The following is an 18,052-nucleotide window of genomic DNA, read 5'->3' on the forward strand; positions in this document are numbered from 1 at the left end:
AGTTACAATATAAAAAAGCACAGGGGCCAAATGCAACAAACTGCTTTATTATACCTCAAAAGTAACTGGTACGTTATGCAAATATCTGTGCTGCTATGACTGATAGCTAGTGCATTTAAACTTGCCATTTTAAACTGTGGTGTATTTAGCTAATGGTCATGGTGTGATCAGTTTTGGTTTTCACTCTCTGTAACTAGAGAAATTAAGTGCTACCGCCAGTGTTCTTTTACATCCCACTTTCACTACACTTCCATGAAGTGAAATGTCACCGTAGCTACCATACTACACCATATTAAAAGGCACTCAGCAGATACTTTTCTATCATTAGTATAATTACTATGTAGTGAAAGTATGGCATTGGCACACTGTTATCTTGGTTTATGTATAGGCACGTCTGAAAAAAAAACAGACCTGACTATACATACACAAATTAGGTGTGAATAATACATATGATCCGTTTGGAATACAACATATCGTGGTTTATAGCTGTAAATACCATATTCAATTTCTCCCAATGGAAGTCAATCATTCTATCCGGTTCGATCTATTTATGCTCGCGAGTGTCACACGCGCCTACACACGCGCGCAATGTGCGCGTGTTCTCTGACGCTCTGGGGTTGGCCGCGCCGCCGCGCGAGGAAGTGGCGTCGTTTGAGCGACGGGACTGTCTGCGTTTTGTCTCGTGGATTAGACCCTGAGAATATTTTTTTCATATTTTCGTGGCTGTGGCGTCGGGAGGAAGAAAGTGGTCGAGGTATCGATTTCGCAAGTGTCGCTCGGCGAAAAAAAAAATATCGGTAAGGCTCCGCTAATCGATCCTCTCGTTGTTCTTTTGGCGGGTGGTTCATTTGAATTCCGAGAGGCGTCTAGCAGCTAGGCCTCGGCTAGCCCGCTAGCTAACGCTACCTGGCCAGCGCGCGCGCTGCTAGCCGCTGTCGGTCTCCGTTTGGCGGTTCGTTAGTCGCTCGCGCACATATCCGTTCACGCCGCGAGCCAGTAGGTGGACGGCGCGCGTAACGTGGTGGCCGAAGTGAGCTATCTGTGTTTTTCGGGAAGATTTGCGGAGTATGTTTAGCGGTTGCACGGTGCTAGTCGGGTCGCTTCACCTCACACACGAGGGGGGCGGAACGCTGTTGTGTGTGTTAGCCCCGCTAGCCCGTTCAGCTACACGCATTGGTCTTGATTACATAGCGATCACAGAACTGTTGAAATGCATCACTCGTAGTTAACAGGTTTCCGCATTTCGGTGTCATTTGAGAGGTAATAAAAAGCTTTTTTTGTCGCACTGTCCTTTTAATGTAAACGTTAGCGTAATATAAGATCCAGTGATCCAGTATAGGTTTTAACAATGAACAAAGCAGATGGAGACTCCGCCAGTTACGCTAGCGGACCAGCTAACCTGACATTGTTGTTGTTTTTGTTGACAGGAGTCATAATTGCTTGTGCATAACATTGTTTAGTTCAGTAAGTCATCTATAGCTAACAATTATGATTTTATTAATCTTTTTATTGACGTGTTGATTTAAGGTTAATTACAGTTCAATAAATTCTGTACTTCTAGCTATTTATCAGAACAACTTTATGCAACCCTCACTCGGGATGGAGTATAATGGCATAATATCATTCAGATTTTCTTTTATGATGTTCTGTATCCAGCTGATCATTAATCACAATTTTAATTGTCAGAAGGAAAGGTATGCAGGTTAGCAATCCAAAGGCTGCACCTCAAGCTCAAGATATTATTTCTCTCTCCCTTTATCACCTTTTCTACAGGAATGGCTGCTGAGGTAAATGGCAGCTCTGCACCTGCGAAGGAGGAGGAGGAGCCCATGGACGTCTCTGCCGCACACTCCGAGAACTACCAGACGCTCATTGACGCTGGTCTGTCCCAGAAAGTAGCAGAGAGCTTGGACAACATATTTCAGACTGGTGGGTTGTAGACGAGACTTGTTAATAGGACCACAACAATACTGTGGGATTGTACAAGGCACGTTATGTTGTGTGTATTTGTCACTGACACAAGTGCAAAAAAACAAGTATGTGAACCATAAGGCACAAAATAAATCACTTGATCATTTGATGGAAACAAAAATAGATGTGTCAGAAGAACACTGGATGCACATACTTTGGATCACATGCCAGAAATTATTTTTATTGATACCATCAGTTATTGGTTATCTAATTTACTGGGGGAGGAAGTACCAACATCTGTTGCTCAGTGCAAATGTTCACCTCCTTCATCAATCTATCACTGTAGATGAAGGAGAGAGGAGTGTACACAGATGTTTTGGCTCTGTGTGGGTTTGTTTATATATATTTTTTTCATTATTATTTTTTTTTTTCCCTGCACTATGTTGAGTTGTGCTGAGCTGCATTGTGCTGACACAAGATAACCATAATACCAATTTGAAAGGTTCTGGGCTCCCCATAGTTGAATAATATGCCTTTTTTATTTTAGAAATTTTAAATGGTAGATTTTGTTTTTGTTCTCTATAAGCCCATTGCATATACTGCTTTGGTTCTTTTGGGAAATTCAATTTGCAAGCACAGAAATTTCTGAAGTATTGTTCAGCATTAGAGAAAAGACGTTTTGTCATGTTGCAGTGCTTTCTGAGACCAAGAATGCGTAAACATTTTCACCTGGTGACACTAACCTCCCTAAAACAGAATGACCAGAGTCTGGAGGACGCCATTAGCCAGTACAACGGCGTTCCTTTTGGAATTAGTAAGGCGTGTGCACATGTGAAGTGTTTGTGCACTGCAGGTCTGGTGGCCTATGCTGACCTGGACGAGAGGGCTATAGATGCTCTGCGGGAGTTCAATGAGGAGGGAGCTCTGTCTGTGCTGCAGCAGTTCAAAGAGAGCGACCTGTCCCACGTGCAGGTGAGACCTCGTGGTCTGTACCCACCATACCCAACATGCAGCAGCATGCTCTTTGGACATTTAAATAAAATAGGTGTAAAATGTTTTTTTTTTTGTTTTTTGCACCATTGTGGATATTTCTGTTGAATTTGCTTAGCTTTGGTGCCTGCAATGAAGTGTGTGCTGGTTGTCTTGCAGAATAAGAGTGCGTTCTTGTGTGGTGTCATGAAGACATACAGACAGAGGGAAAAGCAAGGCAGCAAAATACAGGAATCCACAAAAGGGCCTGACGAGTCAAAGATCAAGGTGAATGGTGTTGCGCTTCTTTTTCCTTGAGTCAAAACTGGATTGGATGCTTGGATTCAGGTTGGACTCGTGTTCCTGCAAACTGCGCTCTGTTGTGTCTTTTGCTGATGACCTCACCTGCTGGTCCCCAGGCGCTGCTGGAGAGGACGGGGTACACCCTGGATGTCACCACAGGCCAGAGGAAATACGGCGGCCCGCCCCCAGAGGAAGTCTTCTCTGGCACACAACCTGGCATTGGCACTGAGGTGACGAACTCTACGGATTCACTTTCACTGCATCCGGTGCAGTTTTGCAGGCAGAAGCTCATCGGGCATATTAGCGCATGTGATTGGTTGCAGAATTAAATGCTCCCATCGCTGAACAATAAAACTGTATGTATAAGAATGAAGGTGTCAGCAAACACCTTGTGGCTAATCTGCCGCTCTAAAATCCTGTTCTTTATTATACGGCATTGTCACCTCTAACACTTATCACTTTAGATCACCACAAAATCTTACTTATAACTGTAAATGTTTTGTGTGAATGTAGGTGTTTGTAGGAAAGATTCCCCGTGACTTGTACGAAGACGAGTTGGTTCCACTGTTTGAGAAGGCTGGGCCGATATGGGACCTGAGGTTAATGATGGACCCGCTGTCTGGCCAGAACCGCGGCTACGCCTTCATCACCTTCTGCAGCAAAGAGGCTGCACAAGAGGCTGTCAAACTGGTGAGGGTTCTGCACATCATCCACTGGACTGATGTCTTGGTGCTAGTGGAGTCCTCCATCTGACTGAAAAACGCGTTTGTTTCGACACTAAGCTGTTTTAAATGTATACGGATTGATTCATTCTTGGCATTTCCTTGTTTGGAAGTCATGCTGTCTGAAGCATTGGCCCACTGATCCCTCTGCCTTCAGCGCAGCAGTCCCAGCTTTGCTTTGTGACCCTGTTTGTTAGTTAAAGATTTTCTCTTGTCTAACTCTCTTCCATGTCCAGTGTGATAATTACGAGATCAGGCCAGGAAAGTATTTGGGTGTCTGCATCTCTGTGGCCAACAACCGCCTGTTTGTGGGCTCAATTCCAAAGAACAAGACCAGGGAGAGCATTCTGGAAGATTTTGGGAAAGTCACAGGTCAGAACCCCATCTCATCAAAGTCACTGTCTGAAATGTTATCACCTTGGTTAGGACTTTGGGCTATCAGGCAGAAGGTTGGAGGTTCAAATCCCGGTTTGCCAGGGTTGGCTAAATAAAAAAGGCAATTGTTGGACCCTTGGAAAAAGATCCATAACCCTTTCAGCCCATATAATGGCTGACCCTGTTCTGTGACCCCAGCTCACAAAGAAGTTGATATACGAAGAGAAACATTTCATTGTAATGTACACATATGTGCATACGACCAAGTAGAGGCCTATTCCATCGGCATCTTAATCTAATTCAATGATATTTGCAGGTGTTTGGTTTCTACAATAATGATTTAGTCGTTTGGTAATATGTAATATCTTATGCGTATTGTGTGTGTGGCTGCGTGCGCTTTCTGCTTGCCCGTTCCAGAGGGACTGCAGGAGGTGATCCTGTACACGCAGGCCGACGACAAGAAGAAGAACCGTGGGTTCTGCTTCCTGGAGTACGAGGACCACAAGTCGGCAGCTCAAGCCCGTCGGAGGCTCATGAGCGGGAAGGTGAAGGTGTGGGGCAACCCCGTCACCGTGGAGTGGGCCGACCCCGTTGCCGAACCCGACCCTGAGGTCATGGCCAAGGTGGGTGCCGTTCCGGCGAAAACGCCTTCAGATGCCGAACATAGTTGATGTAGGTATAATTCCCTTAATTGGATGTTTTGGTAGTTTTATTTAATGATGGCTTGAATTTTGGGCTCTCGGTCAGACAACTGTTTTTAAAATTTTAATGTGAAACCTGTGTAAAGTTAATTCAAATCGTCAAGATATGCTAAGCAATAGACAAATGGCACGTTAATTCCTCTAAAAAAGTCAGGGTTAGCTACATTAAAAAAGGTTAAACTTTATTTTCCATCTTTCTCTCAATGTTTGCTTGCCCTCTGTCTAGGTGAAGGTGTTGTTTGTTCGTAAGCTAGCCACTCCTGTGACAGAGGAGCTGCTGGAGAAGACCTTCTCCCAGTTCGGGAAACTGGAGCGTGTGAAGAAGCTGAAAGATTACGCCTTTGTGCACTTTGAGGAGCGAGATGCTGCTGTGAAGGTATTTCTAAAAAGCATTCGGACACTTCACCACTGTACACGGGCAGGTTTATTAATGTGTAGGCAGTTAACCAGACTGCTAGCTACATGCTTCCCTTATTGCATGTATGTCTGATGTAAAAGTACAGTCAGTTTGAAGTTGGAGGTGCAGGAGCTGTGGTTGGAGTAGTTTAACCAGGCTTCAGTGTTATTAATGTTGGATTTGTGTGTCAGGCTATGGAGGAAATGAACGGTAAAGAGTTGGGTGGGGAAGAGATCGAGATCGTCCTGGCCAAGCCGCCCGATAAGAAGAGGAAAGAGAGGCAAGCCGCCAGACAGACCAGCAGAAATACGGGGTGAGTAAGACACACACACATTCACTCTTCTCTACCAGTGAGCAGCATAAAAACCCTCCACGTCCTCAAAGTTTATGTTGGTTTATGAATGAATGAATGAATGTTCAATTTATATAGTGCCTTTCAATGTTTATCTCTCCCCCCTCCCCCTCTGAACAGGTATGATGACTATTACTACTACCCACCACCCCGCATGCCTCCCCCAGGGCGTGGGCGTGGCCGAGGCGGCAGGGGTGGCTATGCTTACCCTCCCGATTACTATGGCTATGAAGAATACTATGACGACTACTACGGCTATGACTACCACGACTACCGCGGTGGCTATGACGACCCTTACTACGGTTACGATGATGTGTATTCTATGAGGGGGCGTGGCAGTCGTGGCAGCCGCGGTGCCCCACCCCCTCCTAGAGCACGCGGGGTCCCTCCATCCCGGGGCAGAGGTGGATACGCACCAAGGGGAGCTCCCATGGGGGCCGGGCGAGGAGGGCGTGGCGGGGGGCGTGGCGGACCCTTCCAGCCGCCGAGGGGGCGTGGCACTAGGGGAGCCCGGGGCAACCGTGGTGGGAACGTTGGTGGGAAGAGGAAGGCGGATGTGTTCAACCAGCCAGATTCTAAACGCCGCCAGACGACCAACCAGCAGCAGAACTGGGGGTCACAACCTATAGCCCAGCAGCCATTACAGCAGGGTGGTGACTACTCTGGTAACTACGGTTACAGCAACGACACTCTGGAGTTCTCCCAGGATTCCTATGGCCAGCAGTGGAAGTAGACGGCACAAACAACATAAAAAGGTATTTGGCAACAAAAAAAGCAAAAATAGCAAAAAAAAAAAAAAAAAATGAAATGAATCACAACAGAACCCCCACCCTTAGTCCCTCCTGTGAAAAAGGACATCGATTGGCCAGCAGTGTTTGATTGACTTGTATTCTCCATCTCCCTCTGTAGAATATGTCAGTGATACAATAAGGACACGCCCCAGAATTGGCAACACAAATCCTGATTGGCTGAAAGTACGTTTTGGCTGAAGACAAGAATGTATCCGTTCCGCCTCCTGCCCCTGATTGGTTTGCTTACACACATGCCTGACCGGGACATTTTGTCTTAAATCATACTCCACTTTTATCCCTTCCATTTGCTCTTTGTTTTAAAGCCAGCAATGAACATTTTAAAGAAAAGAGGACTTTGACTTAGGAAAAAATAATTTAAAAAAAGTGAGAAAAAAAACGAAAAAAAAAAAAAACAACAAAACAAAAAAAACAAACCAACCACCTGAGGGAAATCATGAAATGGTCTTGCAGAAATGTCCAAACATTTAGCCCACCCATCCATACTGGACCCTCCCCCCTCCTTACCTCTCCTCCTCTCTCTCTTGCTTTCTCTTTCTCGCTGTGATTTCTGCTGTTGCCGTAGGGACCTGCTTGTAAATAATGGCTGTCAGCTAGAGCTTCCTTTACGTTTTTTTCTTTTTTCAGAAGTGGAGAAAAGAATCCACTGGAAGGAAAAACCCCGTTTTGTAGCTGGAAGTACCGTTAAAAGTGTATGTTTAGCGTTTCTAGAAGTAGTTCAATTGTGTTTTTTAAAACCTGATATAACAACTTCAGACATTTTTTTTCCTTTTTGAAATTTGCTCGTTAGGACTTGGTTTGGCTCACCTTAAGAGCCATGACAGTTTGTTCTCTGATGTTTGTATTTATAACTTTTATTTTTTGTTTGTTCCGTTTCAATAAAAACTCATCCGAGCAACATCAATTGGTCAAGTAACTTAAATTCAGTGTTTGTGATCAAAGATTGATGATCTGACTTCTAACATCATTGCTTTAGTCTCTCTTAACTGAAACCATTCAATGCACGAGACCTCAACGGTGTCTTTGGTCAGATGACATACACTTAATAAAAACTCAATTAATAAAAAAATTCAATTCCTAAGTAGACTGGATAATCCAACACTTCCGAATGAAGTCTTTTCAGGCAGTGTTGGAAAGGTGGATAACTGCTTTTCCTCACTATGCAGTGTGAACTTAAGAGATGGCTTAAGTGCAGCCAGCTCATCTTTTCCAGGGCTCAGTGTAGACGCAGAGCATTTGGGTGTTGGAATAATTCAGCTTCATCTATCACTTTAAAAATGTGATTTTATTGAAGAGTTGTGCATCTGTTTTTTGTTTTGTTTTTTTTTGTTTTTTGTACTTTAAACAGCCAAATTAACGCTCCTTTTGTCCTTTGCAAATCCTAATGTAGCATTAAACTCTTGTTCTGATGCTTAGTTGAAATAAACAAGTCCAAATAACTGGAAAATATTTATCTTGGACAGCAGTTACAGTCCAATTGCAATGATCCTTTCAATTTGTGGAATCATGAGTAATTTCTCCAGACTGAGAGACAGATGGACTGTTTGGACATCATTCTTGTCACAATATGTATATTTTCCCTTTTTTAGCTAGAAATTAGCCTTTGGATTTCCTAGAACACCATAAATATTTTCTCATTTTGAACCACAGGACTGAATCCACCGTTTGCTTGATAGTATATGAGTAATATGTTTATACTTTCCTCAGCAAGGCTATTTCGGAAGACTTGAGTTGTCCTGCAAACCGTTGCAAGTTTCACTGCCATGTTTATGTCCATCAGGGGAGAAACTGTACTATGGACACCGAGGCCTTGGGCACCTGTTCCTGCAGTGGTCCGCTGGCTGATTCATGGGCAGTTCAGGCTTTATACTCCACTGCTTTGTGCATTTTTGAAATCGAGGCCAAATTGCTACTAATGGACCGTGCTAAGCACAGAATAACACACACCTGATGCTGAGTTTAGGGTAGCTTTAACCACTTCCTTTCTGCAGACTAACTGTGGCTCTAATAGATGGCTACCTCTTTACAAAGCTCGTGACGATGGTAGCAGCAGTATGTAATACACAGGAGTTGTTATTGTGCCTCGGTTATGTGGCTGAAAATTGAAACGCAGCCTATATCGCAGCCGCTGTGTGCAGGTCTGTGCTAGAATTGCAATGTAGTGCTGGTTCTCACCTGCTGGACAAAAACCTAAGTGTGTGAAGGCTTCGGCTTCTTACTATCCACTTTGAATTGATCGCAGTCTATCGAATTTCTTTTAAGCACATTCTATCTTATTGATCAGATCTGCCTCTCTGCCGTGTTTGTGGTAAGTCATCTGTGTATGTGCTGCTGTCAACTCGAGAGTGTGTATGTGTTTTTGGTAAGTGCCTGTCCCTTTGTATCTGACTTACCCAGGTATCGGAGCAAGAGAGAGAGAGACGTTGAGGAACACACCAGAACTGTGTTCTTCTCCAGGGGGTGAGCTGGTCTTTCACTCTCCTCTCTGTCTCACTCTCTCTCCCCCCTTCTCCTCTTTCCTGTCCTCCACTGTGGTGAGACTACCTGATGTGGGTCAAATGAATAAAATTAAAATAAAAGTACACTTACTCATTGCAGCCATCTAAAGACTTAACACCAAATGTTGGAACCGTTTCAAGTAAGTAATTTTGAAGGCTAATGGTTCTTATTGATTTTGGAAGAGTTCAAAGATAAATGGTGGACACACTCATCTTCCATTTAAATTTTCTCCACATAATACATGGACCCTTTCCTGACTTCAGACTTTCTTTCTTCTCTTATGATCTGTATCTGTAATGATCTGTCTCTTGAGTAACTACATCTGCAGTGTTTTTTTTATTATGTAGGTTAACTTGGTTACTTTCTTGGTTATGTTTCCTAGTATATTTTCCTATTGCATGTGATTCAACCCTGTATGAATGTTCAGGGATTCTGTTGTTGTTGAGTGTTTATGGAGGACAGCAGCTTTGACCAATGGGATCAGTGGGATCTGCAGCGCAGGTAGGTACGTGTCCAGGTTTTGAAGTACTGTTTTTGCCACCAGAGGGCGACACACACACACCAAAAACTTTGATAATTCACACCTTCTATCATTGTTAAGCTCCAGTTTCTTACTTTGACATTGAAGATTCAGTTTCAGCCTAACAATCCTCATGCATAGGAGCTGAGGGCAGAAGACAAACGAGTACCCCCGCTGCCTTGGCCTCCAGCCCGGGCTGCAGTGGTTCTGAACTGAAGGTGAGCCACCAAGAAGTTCAGAGTATTTTTCCAGGTATGTTGGGAAATGGAAGAGACTGAAATTGTTCACTGGCAATGATAAGGATTGCAAAGAAGTCTTTGTTCTGTTAAAGTGGCTAACAGACATGTACCTATGAGATCGTTTGAGTGTCCACATCTTTGCTCTTTCTCTTGGTCTGCAGGGCACCTGCAAGGTTCTGCTGGAGCATAATACAGCAGGGTACTTTGCAGCAGCAGGACATGATGGTGAGACTGAGTTCAGGTCACACTGTGGACGAGCAGCAGGACATGACATGTCTCACCAGCCTTTGGACAACACTTGTTCACCAGTGCCCACAAAAACATAGTCTGCTATATAGACATAAGTATATAAATTGTGCAATGCACTGGCTGGGGCCAGTTTGTTATTCACTTTAGTTTTGTTATATAGTTTACTTTTTATTAAAACTATTAATTTTGCAAGAGATGAACCCACCTTTTGAGTACTTCTGGAGGATTCATGCCGTCTTGCCACTTGACGCACTATTTTAATAATCTGCAGGGCTCAGCGCTATGGGAGCCATTTACTGACCTTTACAGCCTTGCCTCTAGGGGGCGCTAATTGCAGTAATCCCATGATCAATTTCCCAAAACCACGGTAGTTATGATCAAAATATATTATAAAGTGTCCAGTGAGTTTGTCGTTCTAGCATTAATTAAACAGGAATTTTGAGTGCGAAATCCCATTCCTCTGAATACCCGCGCTTTTTAGGTGGTGTATGGCACGCGAGTTAGAGCTGGTTTTATACTATACGCTTTGTCGCGCGCGGGGTTGCGCGCTCAAAGTTCAGTTAATTAGTCTCACTAATAACAAAGAAGTATACAAAAACAATGTAAAAAAAAAAAGTACATGATAGTTGCGTCTTACCATCTTGGTTTGTCTCGGTAGACGGCAGGCTCCAGTCATGTCGCTATTTTTATGGAAGGGTTAGCTGACAGCTGGTTAACTAAATGAGATTAAGTAGTGATTTGATGCAATTTTTCTAGATGCAATGGGCATTACATTAAATGGACTGGATAAAGTTATGTCCCATACAGTTGTATTTATAGCAAATGGGTTAAACGATTTTACGATCGAGTAAATACGAGTCAATCACCATTTACCACCTCGCCAAATAATGTTTAACGACTCAAAACGAGATGCTCTGCGTCGTCGCCAGCGTGCAGACCTATACACTCAGGCTTGACTTTACAAAGTTGTGTTCACCTGACAAACGCTTGAAATTAAGGTACGGTTTACGATAAGACATTGGTATAAAATGCATTTAAGCGACCTTTAATCTACTCACCTCTGTCTCACGCAATTCTTCTGAGCCCCCGTCGTGCGTCCTCGCAGTACGTGCAGGGCGCACGTGAGTACTCCTTTAGCCAAAAGGGCATATACGCATTTGTGGATAGCAAGGCGCTGCCTAAATCTCTGGTCTTTATATTTGCAAACACGGGGACTAACATGCAGTTTCCCGAGAAAACTGAAAGTCTCAAATTCTGCAGTCTCTATTTTTCTAGAAACCTTTACTTCACTGTCCTTTAACTACATCTGTCTCCAATGTACACCGCGGTTGTTCACTTGGAACCTTCTTCAAATATATACTTGTGCGTGTGTTGGAAAAGTATAAATAATTATTAATTACATGAATTGTATTGGAAGTGAATATGAACTTGACCCTAATCTAAGCCATGGATGACACCAATTCACTCCCATCTGTTATGAGTAGGCTATGAAATTAAATGTATATCTCGTATTATATTATTATATATTCAACTACATATTATAATTATCGTTGTTCTTTACATTCTTTGAAAAAAAGCATTTTCAGAAAATATACACGTAATCAAACACCTAAAGTGTTATATATAATTTCCTGATCTGTAAATACAAGATATACTAGATACGCTCAGAGGGGTTTTTCGTACATATTTGCGGGGTTTTACCAATGCTTTGGCTGGAAATTATTGAAGCAATCTGGCAACCATGTTCATATCAGTATTCTGTAGAAATTTGGACAATGGCGCAAACTGGTCTGTTCTGGAAAATTATTTTTGAAACTATCTTGAAATTGCTCATCAGTTTAAAATTAGTCATGACCTCTATTGGTCCGTAACAACTGCCGTGAGGCGATGACTTCAGTAATCATATAACTATCCCAACGTCCGTGAAACAGGAGTGCACCGACAACAGGTTTGGATTCGGCGTTGGTTTGGTCAAATATAGTAAGGAGTATTGAAACGCGCCGAGTTATTAGACGAGGGTGTTAGTATTTCAGTGGCTCTGCAGATAATGCCCCAGAATTCTCCCCTTTGCGTGAACATTTAAGAGTTTCGCTAAACGCTTTAATTTTGTAAAACCTTTATTAGTTGTTTGCCAGTCACGTGGGTACGCTCGCCGACGTCACACACGTACGGGTCTCGTACAAAATGGCCGCCGCAGGAGGAGATCCCCCGGCTCAGAGCAGCCGTGCAGATGATGCCTTCATGACGTTTTATACAGAAGTGAGCGAATATTTACGTTTTAGAGACCGAGTGTGAGGATGTGTCGTATATATGTTGCAATCGGCCAACTCGTGGCGTCTCTGGCGTCTTTATAAAGCTGTTGAGTTATGTGGCTAGCTGGTTAGCATTGCTCGCTAGCTGTGTGACACATTGTGCTAGCCTGCCGTGTAGTGCAGGACGCCGTGAGCGAACTTGGTGGGACGTTCAGAGTCTGTCTGTCCACAATCCGGATGATGTGAATTGTTGAACTTAACGGCGCGGTAACGTCAGGCAGTCATGGCGTTAGTCGGTACCCATTTGTATGTTTAATGACTTGAACAATGCTGTGCGCTCTGACCTAAATCTAGTCGGCTAACCCTACTCGACCAAAAGAAGGGAAGAGTTGAATGATCTTTGCAGAGATGCTGCGATTCGGGTTAACTAGTTATGCTGGTTATCTGTGTAGTGTTGACCGCCACGTCCTCTGTCATCTTCAATTCTACGGGACCTTGTGGGTTCTTGAATGTTCCAGTGTTGCCAATCGCGTGTCCGACTCTCGCACAGCTACATGGATTGAGTTACACGGCTCCTAATGCACAACTCTTTACAACAGGTCGAGGTTTGCCAGTTGATGTCGCCATAGTCCTAATGTTTCTTGGCCAACTTACAAACGGTCACTGTTTGAATATGTACAGCAAATACCAAAAATCTTGCTCCATGTTTGTTTTGCTGTGTTTTGTTTGTTTCTTTACTTTTTAGCTTGGAGCCTGAACTTGTACAGTTAATGGCAGTTCTTTGATTTCTAGATATAACAGTACAGATCATTAAATGACCCATTGTTACTTTTTGCACTTATTTGCCCCAGGTGAAGCAGATTGAGAAGCGAGACTCGGTACTGACGTCCAAACAGCAGATAGATAGATTGCTTCGGCCTGGCTCGTCATATTTCAATCTTAATCCATTTGAGGTGAATAATCACACTGATATTTGAATAAAGTCTTCAGTTTTCCTTCTGTTTGAAATATTAATGCATACTTTTTAAAGCTTTGCCCCATCTCTTGCTGTTGCATTTGTACAGAATCATCTTTTTACTGCTTTAGGTGCTACAGATTGACCCCGAGGCAACAGACGAAGAACTAAAGAAGAGGTTTCGGCAGGTGCGGCCGTAGTGTTCGGTGCCTTTTTGCTTTTGCTAGTGAGAGTGTGAGGTGTTTCGTGCCCACGTTTGAGGTTTGTGCCATCCATTCCCCTAGCTCTCCATTTTGGTCCATCCAGATAAGAACCAGGATGATCCAGACAGAGCACAGAAGGCTTTTGAAGGTGAGACTTACCACTACAGTATATAAGCCTCTCTAGTGGATAACTGCTAGTATTTGTCAGTGTTCTGTTGACGCCGAACAATCCCTTACTGTAACCGTGTCAAACTAGCGTGGGAACTGCAGGAGCTCTTGTACACTTCTTGAAAGCTGTCTTTAGATATGGTGGGATTCAGAAGTGGGGGAGGGAGACTGTGTGCTGTGCTAACTTCAGCTCTGCATACCGTACTAACTCTTTAAACGTTTTGCAGCGGTCGATAAGGCATATAAGCTTCTCTTGGATGGAGAGCAGAAGAAGAGAGCCGTCGACGTGATCCACGCCGGGAAAGAGTTCGTGGAGCACATGGTGAGAGCTGCGAGGTCGTCTCCGCTCTGCCCAACGGAGCATGTGCAGCCACCCTGGTGACAACACACTGACATGGGGAAAGTGGGCGGGGCAGGGAGGTTTGACTGACATGTCAAAGTTCCAATTGGTTTGGGATTCTTGTGTTTACAGATGAGTCAGAAGAAGAAGCAGCTGAAGAAGGATGGGAAGCCCATAGATATCGAGGAGGACGACCCGGAAATGGTATGCTTTGACTACCAATTGCTTCCTGTTACAGACTTTGTTAATTATGGTATTATGGCCGATATTTTGTGTTGTGCATTACGGTAATATGCTGTATTTGAGCTAGGGCTTCATATTTGATACAGATGATCCAGGAGCTAAAATTAAAAGGAACAACTTGATGGAATGAGAGAAAAATGGAGCTGGATCTCTATTGGCTGATTTAATTCACTGGCATGTTTGTACTTTCACTTAGCTGTATAGTTAGTGGGATGTAATAGTTTAGACTAAATTAAAGCTTGAATTACTTGCATCTGGATCGTGGTAACATGGTGAGACCAACGCGACAGTCTCTTTGTTTCCCAGTTCAGGCAAGCTGTATACAAACAGACCATGAAGCTCTTCGCTGAGCTGGAGATTAAAAGGAAGGAGAGAGAAGCCAAGGATATGCACGAGAGGTAGGCCCACTGCTTAGCATGCTCTCTCTGTCTCGCTGCCGTTCTGTCTGTCCCTCATCCTGTCTCTGCCTCTGTTTTTGTTTGTGATATGGACTAATGGGTCATTAATAATTCTTAGTTTCTATGTCACAGCTTCTGTATCTCTTCATTGGTGATCCATAGGAAGTCCATCTTAACTGGCCACAGAATAAACATGTTTATTTATCTGCATGATTAAATGTTTTTTTCCCTCTTTGCACAGGAAAAGACAAAGAGAAGAAGAGATAGAAACACAAGAGCGTGCCAAGCGAGAGAGGGAGTGGCAGAAGAACTTTGAGGTCTGCTTGGCTTTCACTTGAACTTTTAGCCACTGGGTTAAAACCCTGACACAATATCTTTAAGTGTTCACAAGAATATCAGGAAGTCACAAGGTGCATCTGGAAATGAATTATTTCTCATACTTATACTGTTGTGCCATTTATAGTTGAGATCAAAATGGCAAGAAAAATACATTATCATTAAATACAGACCTTGGATCTGAGACGCACTCCTACACGAAGACCATTTTAACAGCGATGACACTAGTGCGTATTATTCATGTTCAACTGCTCTTCTGTGAAGGAATCGAGGGATGGGCGTGTGGACAGCTGGAGGACCTTCCAGGCCAAAGGCAAGAGTAAGGAGAAGAAGAACAGAACGTTCCTCAAGCCCCCGAAGGTCAAAATGGAGCAGAGAGAATGATGGTCGTCTGCAGAAATCCTGGAGAGAAGGAAAGCCAAATCCTTCACTGCCTCCTTCCTCTCCCCTCCTGGACCCCTCCTCCCTGGGGTCCCCTTCAAACGTCCCTTTTCAGGCCTTTTTGTTCGTTATTAATTATACAGTAGTAGGCCTGCATGTCTGGAATGACATTCTTTATCCAGCCAGCAGGGGGCACCCTGAAACAGCTTTTTCTTTTTTCTTTTTTTTTTTTTTTTTCCTCGTCATTTCTATTCTTCTCATCAGCCAGGAGAGAAGGGTCTTGCGGTTGGACTGGATGCTTGCAAATGTCTAACATTGTCAGTCACAAACTCACTCAGCTTTGTAACTCTCCACAGTAGTTTCTTGAGGAACAAGGAACTAGTTCTAGTGTTTGGTTTTGTGTTTTTTTCTTTTTTTGTTGTTTTTTTGGGAGGGATGATGTTTGTTTGTTTTTTAAATGTACATATTTGTGAAAATTGTGACTCTTGAAAGACTTTGACCCAATGAATTGTGCACATAAGAACTACTTGTAGTAGTTTTCCCTTTTCTCATTCACCATTTATTATTATTTTTTTTGTCCTTTTTTTTATTTTATTTTTTTATTTTTACCCTGTTCAAAAATAAAGTCCTGTTTATAGCACTAAATGAAAGGTTGTGTTGTATTTGTGCTCACTCCTTGATTTTGACAATGATCCATACGGTCTCTGTAACCTTTTGGTCGCTAGTTTGTCTTTGTATCACCACCACTTTAAGCTCCAGTATGCTGGAAGGGCCAAGTACTGCAGGACGTTGATTTGTACAGTTGGCAGATGGAAAATTTAAAAGAAATTGGTTGTTTTAATGCAAAATATTGACCCATGTGGTATGCTACAGTATACACACGGAGTGCCTGGTTTAACAAATTTGTTGAAGAAATACACAATGTGCATTTAGTGTAGATAGGGTTTGTTGTATTTGGAAAATATGCTCAGAAAATACTTCAGTTTTGCATGAATATTGTATATCCCCAAAGCTGCTTTCTTATCTTTCTGGAGACCAGGAGGTGGCTGATGGTGACCAAGTCCAGTCCGGCTATGAGAACGTCCAAGAGCCACAGTCACCATCAGCGGTAAACACGTCAGCCCAGTGTGTAGTGTATACTGCAGTGGGAATACACTGAAAAAAAAATATATATATATATATATATATATAGTGTGCTAAACAATCCAAACACTACAGATTAGCTTACCCAACGTCACATGAGTGATGAGTAATGTTCAGACTGTGGAGTTGATTACCGAGCCCTCCATCTGTACCCCATTGTCGTTTCGTCTCCTGCTTCCTCTCTCCGCCTAGTCCAGCTCTCTCCACCCTGTGACAGCTTCTTCATATTCAGCTCCTCTCTCATACCTCCGTGTCGTGGCAGCGCCCCCTAGTCCTGCCATGTTACAGCCCCCTGTGTTTTCCTGCCATGTTGACTAAGTGTGTTCATTGCAGCCAGGAGGGAGGATCCATGACGTGGGGTGCTTTGCCTTGTGCGTGCTTGCTTCAGTGCTCTGGGAGTGTTTATAGCCTGTGAGTGTAACGCTGCGTGACTGAGAGCCGCCCGCTGTTTCAGATATGACTTTGATCTTCATCATCTGGGCAATGGCCCTCTTGTCGCATGGTAAGATTTTAATTAGCGTAGTTTAAACAAGCGTGTTATTGTATGATTTAGACCAGCATATGATATATTATTTTCTGACCAAGGTTTAGTTCATTTGACTTAATAATTATATTCCTAATTAATATGTTGCTCATCTTGCAAATGTATTACACTAGGATGCAGGGGTCAAGTGAGTCAGAGTCCGGCAGTGAAATCTGCTTTTCCAGGAGAGACGGTCAGCATCAGCTGCAGAACCAGTCCTGCTGTGTATCAAGGCTGGGGATATCAGCCTTTAGCTTGGTATCTCCAGAAACCTGGAGAAACTCCCAAACTTCTGATCGTAAAGGCAAAAGAGTTACAGTCTGGAACTCCACCACACTTCAGTGCCAGTGGATCTGGATCTGACTTCACTCTGACCATCACAAGAATCCAGACAGAAGATGCAGGAGATTATTACTGTATGGGTGTTCACTGTCCTGATGTCACACAGTGTGATGGAGCCGCACAAAAACCGCCTGTCACTCTGACGCTGCAGGTGCAGAGTGCAGGTGCAGACAGACCAGTGACACAAGCTCACTTTTTGTTTTAAATGCACTACCAGTCAAATGGTTGGACACACTTATTTATATGATATTACATTGTTTTACAAAATCAAGAATCATATACAGTTGTGATCAAATTTATTCAACCCCCACTGAAATAAAGTGTTTTGGCCAGTTTGACATTGATTTTGATCATTTCAGTCATCTTATTTACAATTATATCAAAGAGGCACTTATAAATTAGACAAACATAACATAATATTTATGATGGAATAACCACAAATGTCTTTACTGTGCTCACATCATTATCAGTTTTATTCAACCCCCTAGTGACATTATTTTTTAGTACTTAGTACAACATCCTTTTCCAGTTATGACAGCTTTCAAGCGTGAAGCATAGCTTGACACAAGTGTCTTGCAGCGACCTATGGGTATCTTAGCCCATTCTTCATGGGCAAAAGCCTCCAGTTCAGTCACATTCTTAGGCTTGCGCACTGCAACTGCCTTCTTTAGGTCCCACCAGAGGTTCTCAATTGGATTTAAGTCTGGTGATTGCGATGGCCA

The 18,052-nt window shown here is 43.2% G+C and overlaps 2 protein-coding genes across 23 annotated transcripts; both read left to right on the forward strand.

The window, feature by feature from the left end:
- The first annotated feature begins 597 nt into the window (after nt 1–597).
- LOC143514611 (heterogeneous nuclear ribonucleoprotein R-like) lies at nt 598–10,240 on the forward strand. Of its 22 annotated transcripts, none has more exons than XR_013130923.1 (17): nt 599–797; nt 1,774–1,929; nt 2,765–2,883; nt 3,061–3,168; nt 3,300–3,413; nt 3,697–3,873; nt 4,142–4,277; nt 4,698–4,903; nt 5,208–5,357; nt 5,570–5,691; nt 5,851–6,485; nt 6,640–6,704; nt 8,937–8,999; nt 9,138–9,177; nt 9,466–9,543; nt 9,700–9,810; nt 9,959–10,240. XR_013130923.1 is itself a non-coding variant. In XM_077006020.1 (12 exons), the coding sequence occupies exons 2-11, from the start codon at nt 1,776–1,778 to the stop codon at nt 6,461–6,463; spliced, it is 1,899 nt and encodes a 632-aa protein (XP_076862135.1). In that variant the 5' UTR covers nt 599–797; nt 1,774–1,775; the 3' UTR covers nt 6,464–6,485; nt 6,640–7,439. The 22 variants fall into 22 exon arrangements, 1 of the variants encoding a protein (XP_076862135.1); XR_013130926.1 differs by having other exon boundaries at nt 9,466–9,539; XR_013130917.1 differs by having other exon boundaries at nt 8,937–9,177.
- A 1,923-nt stretch (nt 10,241–12,163) lies between these two features.
- Nucleotides 12,164–15,966, forward strand: dnajc8 (DnaJ (Hsp40) homolog, subfamily C, member 8). Its single transcript, XM_077006021.1, has 9 exons — nt 12,164–12,305; nt 13,150–13,251; nt 13,385–13,441; nt 13,538–13,604; nt 13,852–13,946; nt 14,097–14,168; nt 14,514–14,605; nt 14,847–14,922; nt 15,206–15,966. Exons 1-9 carry the CDS (start codon nt 12,231–12,233, stop codon nt 15,323–15,325), a joined length of 756 nt encoding a protein of 251 aa, XP_076862136.1. The 5' UTR covers nt 12,164–12,230; the 3' UTR covers nt 15,326–15,966.
- The last annotated feature ends 2,086 nt before the right edge of the window (nt 15,967–18,052 follow it).

This window comes from Brachyhypopomus gauderio, chromosome 5, assembly GCF_052324685.1.
Source record: "Brachyhypopomus gauderio isolate BG-103 chromosome 5, BGAUD_0.2, whole genome shotgun sequence".
Classification (NCBI taxonomy): Eukaryota; Metazoa; Chordata; class Actinopteri; order Gymnotiformes; family Hypopomidae; genus Brachyhypopomus; species Brachyhypopomus gauderio.